At 51.8% G+C, this 18,692-nt stretch overlaps 1 protein-coding gene across 1 annotated transcript in view; it reads right to left on the bottom strand.

The window, feature by feature from the left end:
- LOC144734239 (transmembrane protein 181-like) overlaps positions 1-18,692 on the bottom strand; it is a 53,180-nt gene that overhangs the window by 2,674 nt on the left and 31,814 nt on the right. Inside the window, exons 9-17 of the mRNA XM_078616362.1 lie at positions 8,936-9,066; positions 7,829-7,923; positions 6,360-6,417; positions 5,281-5,383; positions 4,373-4,457; positions 3,772-3,854; positions 2,233-2,322; positions 1,569-1,643; positions 293-374 (exon numbers count right to left, since the gene is read on the bottom strand). Of these exons, the coding sequence (XP_078472488.1) occupies positions 310-374; positions 1,569-1,643; positions 2,233-2,322; positions 3,772-3,854; positions 4,373-4,457; positions 5,281-5,383; positions 6,360-6,417; positions 7,829-7,923; positions 8,936-9,066 (785 nt within the window). The 3' untranslated portion in view covers positions 293-309. The remainder of the gene's footprint in view (positions 1-292; positions 375-1,568; positions 1,644-2,232; positions 2,323-3,771; positions 3,855-4,372; positions 4,458-5,280; positions 5,384-6,359; positions 6,418-7,828; positions 7,924-8,935; positions 9,067-18,692) is intronic.

The raw sequence follows: 18,692 nt of genomic DNA, 5'->3' as shown, positions 1-18,692 counted from the left end.
CGCTTTTGTCTCCCTAGCGGCGATGTTTACACACCGCACCAGGTACTCATTTGAGGCCGAGTCGATCTAGGAGAGGCTCAGGATCAGTTCAGATAATCGTCACCGGTGTTTGCCGTGAGCGGGAATCGAACGCGGGTCGCCAGGTTCATAGCAGAGCGTGCTAGCCACTACACTACCGCTCACACGCACACATAGGCACAGACACACGTAGGCCGTGTGATTATGCTGCTGGTCTGGCGTGCAGCGGGGTGGTAGATGCGCCGTTGGGCGTGCAGCGCCATCACGAACCCACCACACGTCCCGCTGGCTTCACACTTCCTCTTCGTCCGTCAACAACATGAGCGGGAAGGCAGAGTTTCCTCCCAAAGCGTCTCCTGCATGCAGCAGCCAGACAGCGTCACAACGTTACCGCCAAGCTACACGTCACAGTTTAAACGTTTTAGAGGTTTAACAACTTTCTTTGAAATGTAATATCACTTCCACTGAAAGGGGGTATCCAAACATTGTACAAATTCAACTGCACGTGTGTGCACGAGCACAGCGCCATGGTCAATCCACTGCTGGATGAAGGCTTCCCCACGCCGTGTGGCTCATGGCGGTTATTTTACCGTACTTCACCAAGCTGGTCGGTGAGGGTTGGTGAAGGTGGGGAGCATAGGTGGCAAGTGCAGAAGTACAGTACAGCAATGAATATTGCTGCTCTGCCATCTGCTGCTCACCATGCAGCCCCACAGTCGCCTATACAAGTCTGCTGTGCATTGTGGGTCAATCGTTCAGGCACGATCCAGGCACAACACCGCTTAGCTTGCAAGACCTGATGAGATTATTATTGTTATTATTATGAAACTTGTTTACCCAGGAAAGGCTCAACGTGTCTCAAGACTGTTATTCAGGAGGGTCCTGCCAAGTGTTCACAGCGGAGGGTGGTGTTCCGATGCATCATCCCAACAAACTAATTCGTGATGCATTTTTTTAAAATGTGAAAAATTCGTACGATGACGCCAGCACACAATGGCCTACTCTTTTGCAAAATTACTTCACAGGATTTCTTACGTCCACTGTGAAGCAGGTGCCGTGTATTTCACAGTGAATTCACCTGCGGTAATTTTATTAACGGGGTGGCCTGCGGGATTCTTAAACCTAAAACGACACGACATTTTATTTGACCAGATAAGGCCCACTGAGCGATTTACCTCTTTTGCAGATGCGACCAGCCCACAAATGATAGGTCAACGAAGTGTCTTATCATTGTGGAATTTATAGCAGCAAAAAACTCTCAATGCATGTTGATTCAACATGTGATGTGTAGGGAGAGACATGCAAACTCCCACTGTACAAGAGGCATCAGGGTCAGGATGGAACCCACGACCTCCTCTACACCAGGGAAGGGAGGCAACATCTCCTAGCCACGGCGAGCCTCTGTAAACGAGCGACCAACACGCCACTGCTGGGCTGCGTCGCTGCTGCCGTTGGGAAAGAACCTCTAGGACAGAACGGGACCAACGACGCGGACGGCACCGAGCGCTGTGTGTGTGGGCACCACGTGCTATGTGTGTGTGTGTGGGCACCTGGTTTGATGGATGAGCTGCGCAGGGAGTACGACCGCCTCAGCATGGGCTGAGCGTTCTCGTCTTGGCCATACTCTGGGAATAAACAGCGGAGACTTCACAGTGCGGTCGCAGTCACTCCCTACGTTGCGGGGCGGCAGGCTGGTGCAGTGGTAACGCTTGCACCTCGCAGCAAGGAGGGCCTGGGTTCAGCTCATGGCTCGGGTACTTTTCCGTGAGGGGTTTGTTTGCTCTCCCCCCTGTTCTGCCTGGCCAAGCTCAAGAAGCCCTTTAATTACATCGGTGGATGTCACTCACTGGGTTGTGCCAGGCCTGTCAATTCACATTCTACAAAGGCTACAGGTTTGAAATGCTGAGTTATATTTAACAACAAAAAAACACAATGTAACTGGTATTGGCCAAACATCCCGATGCTGAAGAAAATCACGCTACAAATAACTCAATTGGGATCCCACACACAGCAGCGCCGCCGCCACCTACTGCGATAACGTGTGGCAGGACCCTCTTTAAAAGGAGTCAACAAGCTCAGCCCCCCCCCTACCCCCCCTCCTTCCATTGGGGTTGCCCTGAGCGCAGTGGTGGAAATTCTCAGATTTCACCACCGGCTCAGCCGTCGCTCGCTCGTGTGAGCGGGAAGATGGGCGACTCGGTCGAGCGTCCTTACCGCTCGCGGCGAACTTGGATGGAGAGTAGACGAAGGCCAGCGTGTACATGTAGAAGTTGAGCACGGCAAAGAAGGTGAGGAACTCTGCAGGTGGTCCGCGGTTAAGGCCAGGCACCTGTTATGCCACGGTGGCTAAGAGTTGTTACTCAATTGGGATCCCACATTTGGGAACGAGTGTTTGTAGAATATTTGTCTGCTATACATTTCCACATTATTAGTTACTTCGTTGATCTCTAATTTGTGGCCAGGTCGCTTGTGAAATAAAGCTACATAGCTCAGTGGGCCTTACCTGGTAAAATAAAAAAAAATCGTTCATTTATAGTTGATTAATAACTTGTTCACCCAGGAAAGCCACACCGAGGCTGAACACTTTTTTTTCAGGAAGGTCCTGCATTGGAAAGCTTGGCCAACACCAATGAGACTCTACGTTTTTAACTATTGGGATGAAACTCGAGAGCCCGGAGGAAACCCATGGTGAACTGGGGAAGAAACGTATCAAAAGGTGTCCCGAGTCAAGAATCGAACTCAGGATCATATATATATATAAAATAACAATTCTATTTCTTCCCATCTTTGTCCCTCCACATAAAAAAAGTATTTTTGGTACGCAACTCATTGGTCACCTGGCCTTATCATGGTGATTTCTTTTTTAACGGCATTGGTTCGAAACAAGCAAACTCTGGACCGGTTTGTTCATTCAGTGCCTCATCAGCAGTTCCCGACTTGCTTTAAACAACAACAATCCTGGTAAACAGCCAGATGTTTATAGGTAAGGATCCTATCCTTGGTTTTGCCATATTCCAGCTCTTGAGGGTGAACATTTTTTGGTTTATGGCATAAAAGCTCTTTGCGGGCCATGTGGGAAGGTGCATGACGTCATGTGGCTACAAAGCTCCTGAAGTGACTTCAAGCAGTAGTTTTGTAACACCGCATCATCAGGGCTGTTGTTTGGCACAATGATATTGCACACAGCTTGTTATCCAGTTACAAATATATTAAGACTGTAGAGGAGTTGGTGACGTGGCCCAGCGATAGTAAAGTTCGCCGCTAATAGCAGAGGTTCGTGGTTTGATCATGGCATGGCATGAGGTCAAATAGGCTGCGCTGGTTATCACTGTGGGTGCATATAACCATACAATACGTGGGCCGTCCGCTTCAGAGCGGATGTTAAAGATCCAGGCAACGTCATTCGAAAAGTGTAGGCTCTTGTGTGTCGGCGTCGTGGTCCGCATTTGCTAACATTTGAAATTACCCGCAAATAACTCGAATCGGGAGTCACACATAGCGACGTTGCCCCATATGAGTGAAACTACTGCAGACCGTGACACACAGTGCCTTCGCAGCGGCCTCACGTGATAATAATAATAATGGGGCGAACACCGACGGTAATAAGTTATGACGCATTATTCATGATGACGCCAAAAGGACAACTGGAGTAAAATGTTTGAAGCAAAACAATAATGCTTCTTTTGCGCAGAACCGCACAGCATGGCACCGCGGAGTGGCAATCGATTAACGCTTCGCTCGGCAAGAGGATATAGTTCTTGTAGTGCGTGGAGAGCTCAGCGACAAAGTTGTCCTGGAGGCCATGAATCCCAAACCTCAGGAAGAGGATGGCGAAGCTGCGGTCACAGCAAAAACAGAATCGCAGTCGGCAGGTTGCGGCCATTGTATGCAGCAAGCTGAGCGGACGGCTCTCCCCAATGAGAATACACCGCTAGTGTACAACGTGACTTCTGCAAACACAGCACAGTGAAGTTAACGCTGTTTGTCATCACACAGCGATGATCCTGTCACTAGCTGCGATGATGCTGTACGTAATGAAGAAAGCAGCGATAATGTTGCGTGTAATGAAGCTAGCAGCGATAATGTTGCGTGTAATGATAATTGTACACTGCGATAATGCTGTCCGAATGCTGATGGTCCGAGTTAATCGCTGTCCGGTGTTTTTGAACTTGCAACCTTCCGAACCCGAAAACTGACCCGGCCAGTTCACGTTTTGTGCATGCACAGCCCTTGTGTTAATCCGCTGCTGGATAAGGGGGCCTCCCCCTATGGCGTGCGAATCAAGGGGGGTCATTTCACCATACTTCACCACACAGGTCAGCACGGGTTGGGTGAAGGTGGGCGATGGGCTCACCTGATGGCCAGGACGATGAAGGTGAAGACGGTGAGGAACTTGAGGCGTAGGTTTGGGATGAGCACCCGTATCATGGAATCCTTGCCTGCACACAGCAGCAGCAGCAGCAGAATCTCTATTTAGCCTGGAGGAATCTGATGAGTAATGACGTTCTTTTTCACAGATGTCCAGCAGCTACGACCAAGGAGGAATCGGTATCGTCACAGCACACGCTCCACACGTTTCTTACTCTCCAGCGTGGAATCACTCGCCTGGCATACAGGTCATGGATTCGATCCCAACCTTGACGCCTGCTGTATATTTGGAGTTTGTACGACTCTCTCTCTCCCCGTGGTCGTAGGGATTATTCTCCGGGTCCTCCGTTTTTCCCCTGCACGTTTAGAGTATTTTGCTGCTATAAATCTCCACGTGATAAGCCACTTTGTTGAGCTATCATTTGTGGCCAGGTCGCTTCTGAAAAATAGCCAATAGTCGATTGGGCCTTACCTGGTAAAATAAAAAAAGTTCTCAAATCCCGCTTAGGGGTTGGCTCAGCCCGTCATCCCCCTGGGGTTGCTAAAATTAGTGCCACTTTGTGCGAAGCCAATAGTGGAGGTTACGCACTGAGGCACGCCGGCCCTCAGAACGTGGAATGTGGGGTTGGGTGAGAAAACGCATCGTCTCCTGTGCAAAACCTTAAAAACTCAACCTTCGCTTACAGCGACTCATAATCCAAGGCTTACACATTGCAATTTTAGAGAGGTCATCGTGACATTTGAAGCCTCTTTGGGCCTGTTTTGATCTGACGCTAAGTGCTGCGAAATAAAATTAAGCACAGAGCAATTTCCAAGAGCACGGGGAATGCTCCGTCAACCGAGCGGGGGGCGGCTGCCCGGATGGCCACGTGCAGGGAGGTTGGCAGCGCTCACCGTGATAGTTGGTCTGCTTGAGCTGCCTGAAGGAGCGTCCCACGAGCATGGCGATGTAGCACAGGTAGAGGCCGCCCAGGAAAAAGAAAACCACTTTGAGGGCCTGTCGACAGGTGACACGCACGAATACAAACGTCCTCCGTATAGCCTTGACATACTACTGGGGCAAGTGCTGTTAGCGAGTAGCAACTATGAAGGCCGGCACGGCACGCGAGGGGATGGGTATCAAGCGCCACGCCCGGCCGCCTTTGTCTCCCCAGTGGCGATGTTTACACATCGCACCAGGTACTCATATGAGGCTGAGTCGACCTAGTGGAGGCCCAGGACCGATTCACTGGTGTTGGCCATGAGTGGGAATCGAACTCAGGTCGCCAGGTTCGTAGTGCACCATCCCAACCGTTGCACTACCGCTTCCCACGCACGCACACACAACCACAGTCGCCGTTCAACCCTGAGTGACGGTGATGTCACCACTGGAAAAGTGCTGGTCTGAAAGCACTGTGAGGCCACGTGAAGTGTCACTGGCAAGAGAGCACGGTGCCCCGGTGGCGAGATGTTAACCCCCACGCCTGGTATACAGGTCGTGGGTTTTATCCCAGCCCTGGCTTTTCCCTCGACATTTAGAAACATGCGTTTAGATTATTTGGCTGCTATAAATGTCCATATGATAATCCATTTGGTTGAGTTATCATTTATGATAGCCAGGTTGCTTCTAAAAAAGAGCTATATAGCTCAGTGGGCCTTACCTGGTAAAATAAATAAATAAACAGTTTAGTTTTAGTTTTTAAGACCCACAGGTGATATGGGTTGACGATGATGGCTGGCAGATGCATCACCAGTGCTCGCCTCTCCGCTACGGCACAAAGGCTAAGATCCCCCATAAAGCCATAACAGACCGTTGTTAGTGGGCACCTATCTATGAAGGCCAGCACGGCACATGAGGGGGGGGGGGGGGTTGGCATGGCCAGTACCACGCCCGGCCACCTTTGTTTCCCCCCAACGGTCGATGTTCACACGCACAGGGGCACGGCTGAAGTGCATACCGGTTCATCTGGCGAATGCCGAGTGCTCACACTCACCAGGAACACCCCGGCGTCCACCCTATAGTGGTACGACGGGTCGTAGTTCTCGTTGACGCTGCAGAAAATCAACACAAGTGGCGTCACGGGGTGGCACACACACAAATTCGATGACGCCAGCACACAATGGCCTACTCTTTTCCAAATGACGTCACAGGCTTTCTTACGTCCACTGTGAAGCGGTGGTGTGTATTTCACAATTAATTCACCCGCTGTAATTTTATTACCGGGGTGGCTGGCCTTATTCCTAAACTTAAAACTAAACTATTTTTTTTTATTTTACCAGGTAAGGTCCACTGAGCTATGTAGCTATTTTTTTAGAAGCGACCTGGCTATCACAAATGATAGCTCAATGAAGCGGCTTATCACGTGAAAATGTATAGCAGTCAAATATTCTCAACTCCTGTTTTCTAAATGTGGTGGGAAAAACCAGAGAACCCGGAGAAAAATCCACACAACCACGGGGAAGACAGACATGCCAAATATACAGCAGACGTCAAAGTCGAGATCGAACCCACAACCTCCTGTACACCAGGTGAGGTAGTTAACATCTGATATTAAAAAAACTATCTGGGAGTATTCCAAGCAAGCCTGACTCTACTGATGACACACTGATGTCAAAACCGATCCAGAGTTTGTGCCGAAGCTGATGAGATGCGTAAAAAATACTTTAATGGTAAGTCCTTGCTTAACGCTTGTTTACACCGGTTTTGGCAATAGCGCAGCTCTTCTATTTGGGAACACTTTAGATACAACGCAGAACACGCCCCGTTGTTATAATGCGTTTCTGAGCTGTCGATGACTAACTACTTTCTTGAGCTGCGCGGCTCAGTGGTACGGGAATTCTGGGTACACACGCGGAATGATACAGTAGGCAGTGGCGTCTATCATCTCAGTTCTTTGTCTGGCCATGGGGATGACTGCAGGCTGATTTAATAGAACAAATGTGATTAAAATTTGCAATTTTAACACGTAGGCTTTTGCAACCAATATTATCCAAAAGAGGTTTTTGGGCTACAATTGGCTGGCTGTCGCCTGATGAGGCTGATTGTAATTACCAACGTAACGTCGGCAGGGTACGCGAATTGTAAATGTTGTGGGTTTACTCTCCAACACACCGGAGTGCTGAACTGCTAATTGGCACTTTTTATTTAAGTGACAAACTTACTAATTGGCTGTGTCGGGTGGTGGTGGTGGGTTTAACGACACATTTATATTTACGCGATCTAACCCAAAAAAAAACTACTATGGATACATTTGTTTTATTTTCACGTATTTATGCCCTGTAATGTGTATATAGAAATTCCTCGCTTGATGCGTTTTTTTGCTCAACGCAGCACTTTTCAAGAAAGGCATCTACGGCGTGAAATGAGGATACGGGGAAGGAGGCGTCTTGTCTGCTTATTTACGCTGAGGCTCATGTGGGGCCCTTTCCTGTCGCTGTTTATCTGGTGCGCGGTACTACGTACATCCTCCAGACACCCAGGGTGAGCGCCAGGAGCCACATGGGCCCCACGATCACCAGCTTCGGCAAGTAGAAGCCCAGGAAGCACCGGCGGTTGGGCTGCGAGGGCGCATTTCAAGATGGTATTTTTATTAGTCCCGCTTGCAAGTGACCGACTGGTAGCGGGGGTCACCAAAATTTAAAAAGCAATCACGTAAAAATAAAGTATAACAACGAAGCAAATAGAAAGCAGAGTTGAAAGCTAACCAGTTGGAAAAAAATAATAGTTAATAGTTAATGCGAAAAACACGACCACATCACCGAAGAAAACAAAAACAGTCGCGTAAACATAACATAACTCAATATTAAACTAAATTAATTTCTGGGAACAAAAGTTGGCTCACCAGTTCCGGATTAAGCGTGGCCAAAATGTGGTGAAATTGCACGACTCGTATCCATTCGCTGTCCCTGCTGTGGGTTGCAGCAGCTACTTGGTGGCAATGTGCTGAGAGCGGTCAACTCACAGTCAAAGTTGACTCAGCCTGTCATCACCTGCCATCAAATCAGAAGGTTTTTTTTTCCCACTTGAGCTAAGAAGCTCTTGTTTCAAGGGCGAACTCGGCCAGTAGACATGAAAGCGGGATCAGTAACACGAGAAACATTTTGGTTTTAAAAGGAACTCGGCACTTCAGAGATGCTCATCTCTGCTGAAGACGCATCCACGCACGCAACTGCACGACCCATCGGAGAGAAATTCACGACCGCGCTAGAGGCAGACTGGGCGCAAGTAGCATCGTGCAGTGGTAACATTTGCCCCTAACAGAAGGAAGGGAATGGGTTCGATTCCCGACTCGGGTTTCTTTCTGCGCGGGGTTTGTTCTCTCGCTGGCAGTTCCCACCCATAGCTAAAGAAACCATACAACGTAATCGGTATCGGCCCAACATCCCAAAGCTCAAACATTTCTTGAAAATGACTAATTTTCGGATTACACGTGGTGGTGGCAACGTTGCCCCCCCCACCACACCCTTCTGAAAAAACTTGGCAGGACCCTCCTGAAAGAAAGAGAATTTCATCAAGCGAGGCTTTTCTGGCTGAACGAGCTCAATTATAATGATATAATAACAGACTAACCTGCAGGAGCAAATCGTGGAAGGCGCACAGCCAGAACAAGAGCAGGCCGGCAAGGAAGGAGGCCTGGAAGCCAGCGTCCAGCAGCACGGGCACCCAATTGCGCAGCGCGAAGGACACGGGGAACAACGGGTCTGGGCAGGGGCACACACACGCTGGCGTCACACACACTGGCGTCACACGCTCGCTGGCATCACACACACGGTGGCATCACACACACACGCTGGCATCACACATGATGGTGTCACACACTCGCTGGTGTCACACGCTCGCTGGCATCGCATCCGCTGGCATCACACACACGCTGGCATCACACATGATGGCGTTACACACACACACTGGCGTCACACACACACACTGGTGTCACACACACACACTGGCGTCACACACACACACTGGCGTCACACACACACACTGGCGTCACACGCTCGCTGGCATCACACACACGGTGGCATCACACACACACGCTGGCATCACACATGATGGTGTCACACACTCGCTGGTGTCACACGCTCGCTGGCATCGCATGCGCTGGCATCACACACACGCTGGCATCACGCATGATGGCGTTACACACACACACTGGCGTCACACACACACACTGGCGTCACACACACACACTGGCGTCACACACACACACTGGCGTCACACACACACACTGGCGTCACACACACACACACACTGGCGTCACACACACACACACACACTGGCGTCGCACACACACACACTGGCGTCACACACACACTGGCGTCACACACACACACACTGGCGTCACACACACACTGGCGTCACACACACACTGGCATCACACACACACACACACTGGCGTCACACACACACACACACACTGGCGTCACACACACACACTGGCGTCACACACACACTGGCGTCACACACACTGGCGTCACACACACACACTGGCGTCACATACACACACACTGGCGTCACGCACACACACTGACATCACACACATACACTGGCGTCACACACAAACACACTGGCGTCACACACACACACACTGGCGTCACACACACACTGGCGTCACACACACACACACTGGCGTCACACACACTGGCGTCACACACACACACACTGGCATCACACACACACGCTGGCGTCACACACACACATTGGCATCTCACACACACACACACACTGGCGTCACACACACACATACTGGCGTCACACACACACACTGGCATCACACACACACACCCTGGCATCTCACACACACACACGCTGGCATCGAGGCGGTGCTCATCTCCTGGTTACAGGCCCTGAGCCAGGGGTAGAAATTCTGCATTCATATGAGTCCGTTCCATAGGACAACCGCTGTTGACTAACAACACTAACGATTAGCATGGTTGGCTCCGTATAGTGTGAAAGAAGTTCAACATATGTACATACAAAGTGGCATTTATTTTATACGTCTTGGAAGGTTGCTGGGCTGCGATGACCCCAGCCTGAATTCGAAAGAAAACCTTCTGATTATTTCAAATCTGTAAACGATGAGAACTCCCATTCCAGCAGACACATTAGTGCTGGCTGAAAACAAGCAGGTTTAACAAAGATGTAAAGGTATGCAGCATTGCATGTAGAAAATCTCAGCCTTATCCAAAACTGAATGCATGGCCATTTTATCGAGGGACTCTTTTGCGGGTATCAAAGTGATGAAAAGAAGAATAGGCTTTACCCTTTCTGGCAACTATTTTTATTTGGCCAGGTAAGGCCCACTGAGCTATGTAACTTATTTTCAGAAGCAACCTGGCCACAAAAGATCACTCGATGAAGTGGCTTATTATGTGGCAATTTATTGCAGCCAAATACTCTAAACGCATGATGTTGATTCTAAATGTAGGGGGAGGAAACTGGAGGACGAACATGCAAACTCCAACTATACAGGCGTCAGAGTCAGGATCGAACCCACAACCTCCTGTATACGAGGTGAGGTATTTAACTTCTCACCACCGTGGTGCCCACAACACCAAATAGACACCTATTGCAAGAGACCAAGTCTGCATGCTTGTGTAATACCGTTGATGACTCTTGGACACCCGGGGTTGAGGCACACGTATTTATTCCGCAACAGTTGTCACAACCGCGGACATACAATACTGGAGGGGGTATCGGCCCCCTCACCCGGCTAGCTGGGAATACACTGCTAGCTATCTCTGACCTACCTCCTAGTCCTCCACTAACGGGCTAGGGGAGGCTGTCTGGCCCGACACTGGTAAGTCGGGCTACGGTACCCGGAGTCCCAGAGCACTAGCTCTGGTTCTCGGGACCACGCCGCTGGCTCGGTCCTGCGCGGCCCTGACAAGGGCGGCGTCCCAGGGGAGTCCAGGGCTCTAGCTAGACGATCTTCGGTCTTCACTGGTTTAGCTTTAACATTCTGCCCCGAGCCCTCTGACACATCCCCCTTTATACTCAACCCCCGCTGAGGGGTGGGGCCCCGGGCTGCCTGATGCGGACGTCGTTGAGAGCACCCCCCCCGTGCACTCACGTAGCCCCGCCCACTGTGTTTGTTTCCCATAAGCTGCCATGCATAACGGCTCTCTCTCTAACACCCCTACACTTGTGGTAAAACATTCCAAAAAAATACATGGTCTGATAATATATGTACAGTGAGGGAAAAAAGTATTTGATCCCCTGCTGATTTTGTACGTTTGCCCACTGACAAAGAAATTATCAGTCTATAATTTTACTGGTAGGTTTATTTGAACAGTGAGAGACAGAATAACAACAACAAAATCCAGGAAAACGCATGTCAAAAATGTTATAAATTGATTTGCATTTTAATGAGGGAAATAAGTATTTGACCCCCTCTCAATCAAAAAGATTTCTGGCTCCCAGGTGTATTTTATACAGGTGTAGTGGTGATACGCGCTGGCAGTAGGGATCGTGTGGCAGCGCGTGGTGATTGGCTGTGTATTGGTGACGCGCTGACAGTGAGGGATCGTGTGGCAGCGCGGGGTGATTGGTTATGTGGTGGTGACACGCGCTGGGAAAAAGGGATCGTGGGGCAGCGCGTCGTGATTGGTCAACTAGAGTGGGTGCTCACATCGCGGTCTGCATAGGCTCCGTCCCCTCGGGAGCGGAGGACTATAAAAGGCGATGCGCGCGGGCGCGCGGGGAGTTGGTAACCAGTGAAGACGGAAGACGGAGGAGGAAGAGATAGGGCCCTGAGACCCCTAGCCCCGCTGTCCTTGTAAGGGCCGGGACCCTGTGTGGCTCAGAGGCGGGACCTTGGGACCCGCGGCCGGACGTCCGTGTGAGGGCCGGGCTGCGGGATCCAGTGGTCGTGATCCATACCCAAGCTGGGGTGGGTCTGTAAGTTCCCCTGGAAGCTACGGGGCTGGAGAGCCTGTGTGTGTGTAGCCGGGTGGAACATGTAGCGTGAGCTGTAGTGACCACACGTGTTATTGTGGCTAAAGAAAGTGTTAATAAAGTGTGCTACTCGTCAAGTGGTCTCCCGCTGTAATTTAGATAGATAGATCGTTTATTGTCATTGTCACCAGTACAACGAAATTTAAAATGCTCACCAGTCAGGGCATCATTCATAAATTTAAATTAAATAAAACAAGAAAATAAAAATAAAATTAAATGAAGGATAATCAATTTATACTATATATAAAAACAGCCCAAGTATACCCACATACCCACATAAGGTTACATTTTGTCATTGCACATCTCTATTTCACATTCAATTGTAAACACTATTACTTAATAATTAATTAGCGTTATTGAGTGTGGTGATCGCTGTAGGATAAAAGCTCTGTTTGAATCTGTTTGTCCTTGTTTTGACTGATCTGAATCGTCTGCCTGATGGCAACAGCTCAAACAGTGAGTGTCCAGGGTGTGAAGAGTCCTTTAGAATGATCTGTGCTTTTTTGATGCAACGTGAACTGTGTAGTTCTTCCAGTGTGGGGAGATGGCAGCCGGCGATCTTTTGGGCTGTGTTGATGACCCTCTGGAGCGCTTTCCTCTGAGCCACTGTGCAGCTGGTGAACCATACACTGATGCAGTATGTAAGAATGCTCTCGATGGAGGCTCGGTAGAAGGACACCAGCAGTTTCTGTGTGATGTTATTATTCCTGAGGATTCTCAGGAAGTAAAGTCTATGCTGGGCCTTTTTCAGAAGCTCAGTGCTGTTGGCGCTCCAGGTCAGGCCCTCCCCAATGTGGACTCCCAGGAAGCAGAAGTCTGCCACCCTCTGCACACAGTCTCCGCTGATGATTAGTGGTGGAGTGTCCGTTTTCTTTCTCCTGTAGTCTATTATGAGCTCCTTGGTCTTTGCGGTGTTAAGGAGCAGGTTGTTGCCCCTGCAGTATGCTGTCAGCCGCTCCACCTCGTCCCTGTAGGCAGACTCATCCCCCCCAGAGATGAGCCCCACCACTGTGGTGTCATCAGCAAACTTCACAATGGTGTTGCTATGGTGGACGGCGGCACAGTCATGTGTGTAGAGGGAGTAGAGCAGGGGGCTCAGTACACAGCCCTGGGGGGAGCCGGTACTGAGGCTCAGGGCTGTGGATGTATGACGGCCCACTCTGACCCTCTGTCTGCGGCCCGAGAGGAAACTATGTATCCACATGCAGGTGGAATGTGGAATCCCCAGGTCGCCCAATTTTTCCACACCCTCAGGCCAGATGGCGACAGTTTTTGTGATGGTAGGAGCCGTTTTCTTGATGGGGGCGTATGCAGGGATCAAAAGCAGGGACAAATGGTCAGACTGGCCCAGGTGTGGTAGTGGTCTAGCCCTGTAGCCTAGTTTGATGTTGGTGTAGACCTTGTCCAGAATCTTAGTTCCCCTAGTAGCACACTTAACATGCTGGTGGAATTTAGGGAGTGCTGCCTTTAAGTCTGCATGGTTGAAATCCCCTGCTATAATCAGCACAGCGTCAGGATACTTGCTCTGCTGAATGCTAATGCTGCCATGTAAAAGTCCAATAGCTGAGTTAGCATTAGCATCCGGTGGGATGTAAACAGCAGTTATCATGACCACAGTAAACTCTCTTGGGAGGTAAATCGGCCTGCATTTAACAGTCACATACTCCAGATCTGGGGAGCAGTGGCTGTCTACAGTCACAGTGTTAGTACACCAGCTCTTATTCACGTACACACAGAGCCCCCCTCCTCTGCTCTTACCGGAGTCTACTGTTCTGTCCTGGCGCTGTGCTGTGTAGCCTGCGAGCTCAATAGCAGAGTCCGGGATGGATGAATGAAGCCAGGTTTCTGTGAAAAGCAGAATGCAGCTGTCCTTCACTACGTTGTTCGCTGTAGTCTGTAGCCTCAATTCATCCATTTTGTTCGCGATGGATCTGGCGTTCGTGAGAAATAGGCTGGGTAGCGGTGGTTTGAGTGGCTGCCTCCGTAGCCTGGCTAGCGCACCGGCCCTGCAGCCTCGCCTCTGTCTTCTCTCTCTACGCCGCCTTCGCCTCCTCCCCGCCGGGATGATAATCCACGGAGAGCCGGGCCTCCTCGCTAACTCCACTGGAATCTTGTGAAGACGGAGAAACTCGCTTGTAACACTCCGATCGTAACATAGTCCGATCTTAAGGAGATCGTGCCGGCTAATGGTGTTACTCGCCCGACAAAATGAACATAAAACAAGACATAACGCGAACATAAACAACCATACAAGGCCCCGACCGGGTAGACACTGAGCTGCTGCAACTGTGTGCGCCGCCATGATGATACAATATTACAACTGGTGTCAGAAGTGAAACAGTCTTCCAGCCATGGATACCAGGAAGACTCATCGGACTCACGAGCATGACCGGGAGGAAAACCACGACGACTCAGGCCAGCAGGCATCGGGGGGAGAAGAGGAGGAGATGCCGGCGCCACAGGACCCCTCATGGGCGCCCAACGAGCAGCTGGGGTCCGATGTTGGACTCCGCGACGCGCACTCCCGCCTGGCAGAGCTACTGCTCGCCGCGGCGTCCATCCTAGCGGAGATCACCACGTCTGGAGGAAGGAGAACGTCGACGGACATCGAAAGGGGTCGAGTTGCAGATTCCCGCCAAAATGTGCTTCACACGTATGACTTTGAAAATCCCGCCATTTCTACCGAGCGGCCGTCTATTGGCGGGAATCGCGAGCAACACGTGGCGGAGGTCCTCCAATCTCTGCCGCTCACGTCATCAGCGTGCGCTACGGGCCGCCAGCAGACACCCGTCATAGGGGCCGCCATTTCTCCTATCGACGGTGCGGCGCGGGAAAAACACGAGGCGGAGGACGACATTATTTTCCAGCAGCGTCTTCCCGCATTGTCGGCTTTCAAGGCGGAAGGGGGTGACTGGGGCGCATTCCAGCGAAGATTTCTCGCCCATCAAGAAATGTCGGCCTGGTCCGATGCTACGGCGCTGCGGGCACTGCCTGCGATGCTGGACGACAACGCGCTCGCGGCCTTCAGGTTCGCCCCGAGATCGGCCCGCTCCACGCTCAAGGCCGCGCTGGGCCTCATGGCCAAAGTGTACGGACCACCTTCGGCCTGCCGCCACCAATTTTACGAGCGACGGAAGGCGGACACGGAGACCGCGCTCGCCTACCGCACGGCCTTGTTGGCTCTCGCGGACGCCGTGTTCCCTCGTATGGACGAGGATGGAAGGACGCTATGTTTTTGGAACAACTGCTGAAGTTGGCTCAGGACCTGGGGGTCCCCATCAACACAGCCGACGAGGTTGACATATGTTCGTTGCGGGTGGCGACGAGCATCCAGGCGCACGAGGTCCTGAAGCGGAAACAAGTGGTCGTCTGCGCTTCTGCCGCGGTCTCAGCTCCGGCCCCGGTGGACGCCGAGCCCCAAGTCATTCGCCCACGGGAGGAGGCGTTCGCTGCAGCACGACCAGGAGATTGGAGGTTGGGGGGTCGTTCGCCTCTGTGATCGACCCGCAAGCTGGAGCAACCGAGACCTCCGACGTCCCTCGTCACGTGCTAAAACTGTGGCCTTCGGGGCCACGTGGCGTCCGGGTGCACGCTCCACGTCAGCGCGCCACGGGACCTCGGCTGGACGACGACCAAGGCCCCAAGTCGTCCCAACTACCCCCGGCAAGTCGCGGCACTTCACATGCTCGGCCTACATACACGACACACATGGGCCGCCGCTTTGCGGCGGAGGATGTGCGATTGGGGGCCGGGGATTCGGTTCGGAAAGGGGGGTTCGTACGGGGCCGGGGGGAAATTAAATGGTCCGAGTTGGGCCACAGAATAGTGGCTGCGTCGGCCGGCTCGTCTGTCGTTACGGGATTCATAGACGGTATCGAGGTCAGGGTGTTGGTGGACACGGGAGCGTCGGCGACTATAATTTCCGATCTCATTTGTAACATTCTCCCCGTCCAATGTCGACCTCTGCTCCCGGTGGACGTGCCATGTTACGCGGCAAATGGGGGCTCATTGGGCATTGTCGGTCAGATTCGGGCGAGCATTTGCATAGGGGATATTAAATTGGCGGGACCTGTTTTGGTCTCTTCTTCCCTAGCGGTTCCTTGTCTGTTGGATACAGACTTTTTGGCTAAGATGCCCATTAAAATTCTGGTTGATCAACGTTGTATTGAGCTGCCATCGGGTCGCCGTATTTCCTTTTTATCTAACCCTACTGAAATACGGACGGCGTGTGCGATGATCCAACTACTAGCGACCCATACGGTGCACGTGCCCCCGGGTTCGCAGATGTTGGTACCCCTCCGGTTGCGGAAGCCATTGGGTGGGGAGACTGCGGGACAAGGCGTGCTTTTGGGTCCGTCGAATAGAGCTGTCGGGGGTCTGGATTTGGCGGTGGCTCAAACGTTGGTTCGGGCTGACGGGGACCCGTTCGTTATGGTTTTAAACGCTGGTTCGCGCCCAGCTGTTATTCCGCAGGGCACCGTGCTTGCTCACGCGGCATGGGTCCCTGCGGAAGAGCGGCTTATTGCGCATGTTGATCCCGTCCCGGCGCAGAAAATTCTATCGGGTGAGGACCTTGAATGGGTGGACTCGCTGTGTGCGGGCTCCAGTGATTTGTCAAGGATGCAATTGGGTGCGCTGCGCGCTCTGCTGATCGAATTCTCCGATGTGTTCAGCAAGCACAAATATGATATTGGGTGCACGGACCTGTTACGCCACCACATTGAAACAGGTGATGCGGCCCCAGTCTGGCAGAATCCCTTCCGGCTGAGTCCTGCCGAGAAGGACCACGTCCAATCGGCCGTCAATGACATGCTGACTGCCGACATCATTTCACCCTCATCCAGTCCGTGGGGAGCACCTATCGTTCTGGTTAAGAAGCAAGACGGGTCCTTGCGTTTTTGTGTGGATTTCCGTCGCCTTAATAAGATCTCCGTGGCTGACGCGTATCCGCTCCCCAGAATGGATGAGTCTCTGGACGCATTATCCGGGGCGCGGTATTTTTTTACACTTGACTGTCGGGATTCTGGCAACTACCACTCGACGATGAGTCTAAACCTAAAACCGCATTCCGGACCCCAGGGGGCCTGTTCCAGTTTAATCGCTTGCCCATGGGACTCCATTCCGCTCCCGCGACGTTTCAGCGCCTTATGGAATTGGTTTTGTCGGGTCTGCAATGGGATACTTGCTTGATTTACCTTGACAATGTCATTGTTTTCAGTAGAACCTTCGAGGAACACCTCCAGCGATTGAGGGGGGTGTTCTTGCGGATGCGATCGGCTAAGTTGAAGTTTAAACCGGCTAAATGCCACCTGCTTCGGAAATCCGTAAGGTACTTAGGCCACGTTGTCGACTCTTCGGGGATCTCCACCGATCCCGCGAAGACGAAGTGTGTCAGTTCATGGCCAACGCCCACGTCGGTTTCTGAGGTCCGCAGTTTCATTGGATTTGTTTCCTACTACCGCCGATTCGTTGAGCATTTCGCCACCATTGCCAAACCCTTGCATGCTCTGACAGCCAATGGGGTCAGGTTTCGATGGGGGCCAGAGGAGGAGGCCGCGTTCTGCTCCCTTAGGGATGCCTTGGTGGGTGCCCCGCCCTTATGTTACCCTGATTTTACGACACCCTTCTTGCTGGATACTGATGCTAGTAACACGGGCATTGGGGGGGTGCTCTCACAGATCGTTGGGGGAGTCGAACGGGTGGTCGCCTATGGTAGCAGGGTTTTATCGCCAGCGGAACAGCGCTACTGCGTGACTCGTCGCGAGTTGCTGGCTATTGTTTTTTTTGTACAGCAATTTAGACCTTATCTCTATGGCCGTTATTTTACGGTCCGTACGGACCACGCGGCGCTGCAGTACGCATTGAGGGTCGCCCAACCCTCGGGCCAATTATCACGGTGGTTGGAGGTCCTTCAGGACTATCAGTTTACAACCACTTACCGTAAGGGGTTGCGCCACACCAACGCGGATGCCCTGTCGCGGTTGTCGCCTCGTCCAGAATGTGCGTGCTTGCTGGGGTCAGCGCGCTGTAAACCGCATGGTGCTGTACCCGAGGGTGAGTTGGTCGCGGCCGCGAATGCACCGTTGGTTGACGTTCCCGCTACTCCTGCGGGCGGGGACTCGCTACTCTCACTGTCTCTCGTTGAGTGGGGCCGACTCCAAATGTTTGACAGCTCCCTGCTCGCGTTGCGTCGCAGGGCAGGGGGTCCCGAGGAAGGTCAGAAGCAAGCTGGCTCCTGGCTGCTTAAGCAGGGCCTGCTAATGAGATGGGACAATATGTCCCGGCGGCACGCACTCGTCGTGCCTTCCGCTATGCGGGGCAAAGTTGTTCTGACCGCACACGAATGCCTCTTGCATCTGGGAGTAAACAAAAC

This window comes from Lampetra planeri, chromosome 50 (assembly GCF_965212315.1).
Source record: "Lampetra planeri chromosome 50, kcLamPlan1.2.h2, whole genome shotgun sequence".
In the NCBI taxonomy this organism is placed as follows: domain Eukaryota; kingdom Metazoa; phylum Chordata; class Hyperoartia; order Petromyzontiformes; family Petromyzontidae; genus Lampetra; species Lampetra planeri.
This window is presented reverse-complemented; position numbering and strand designations above follow the sequence as displayed.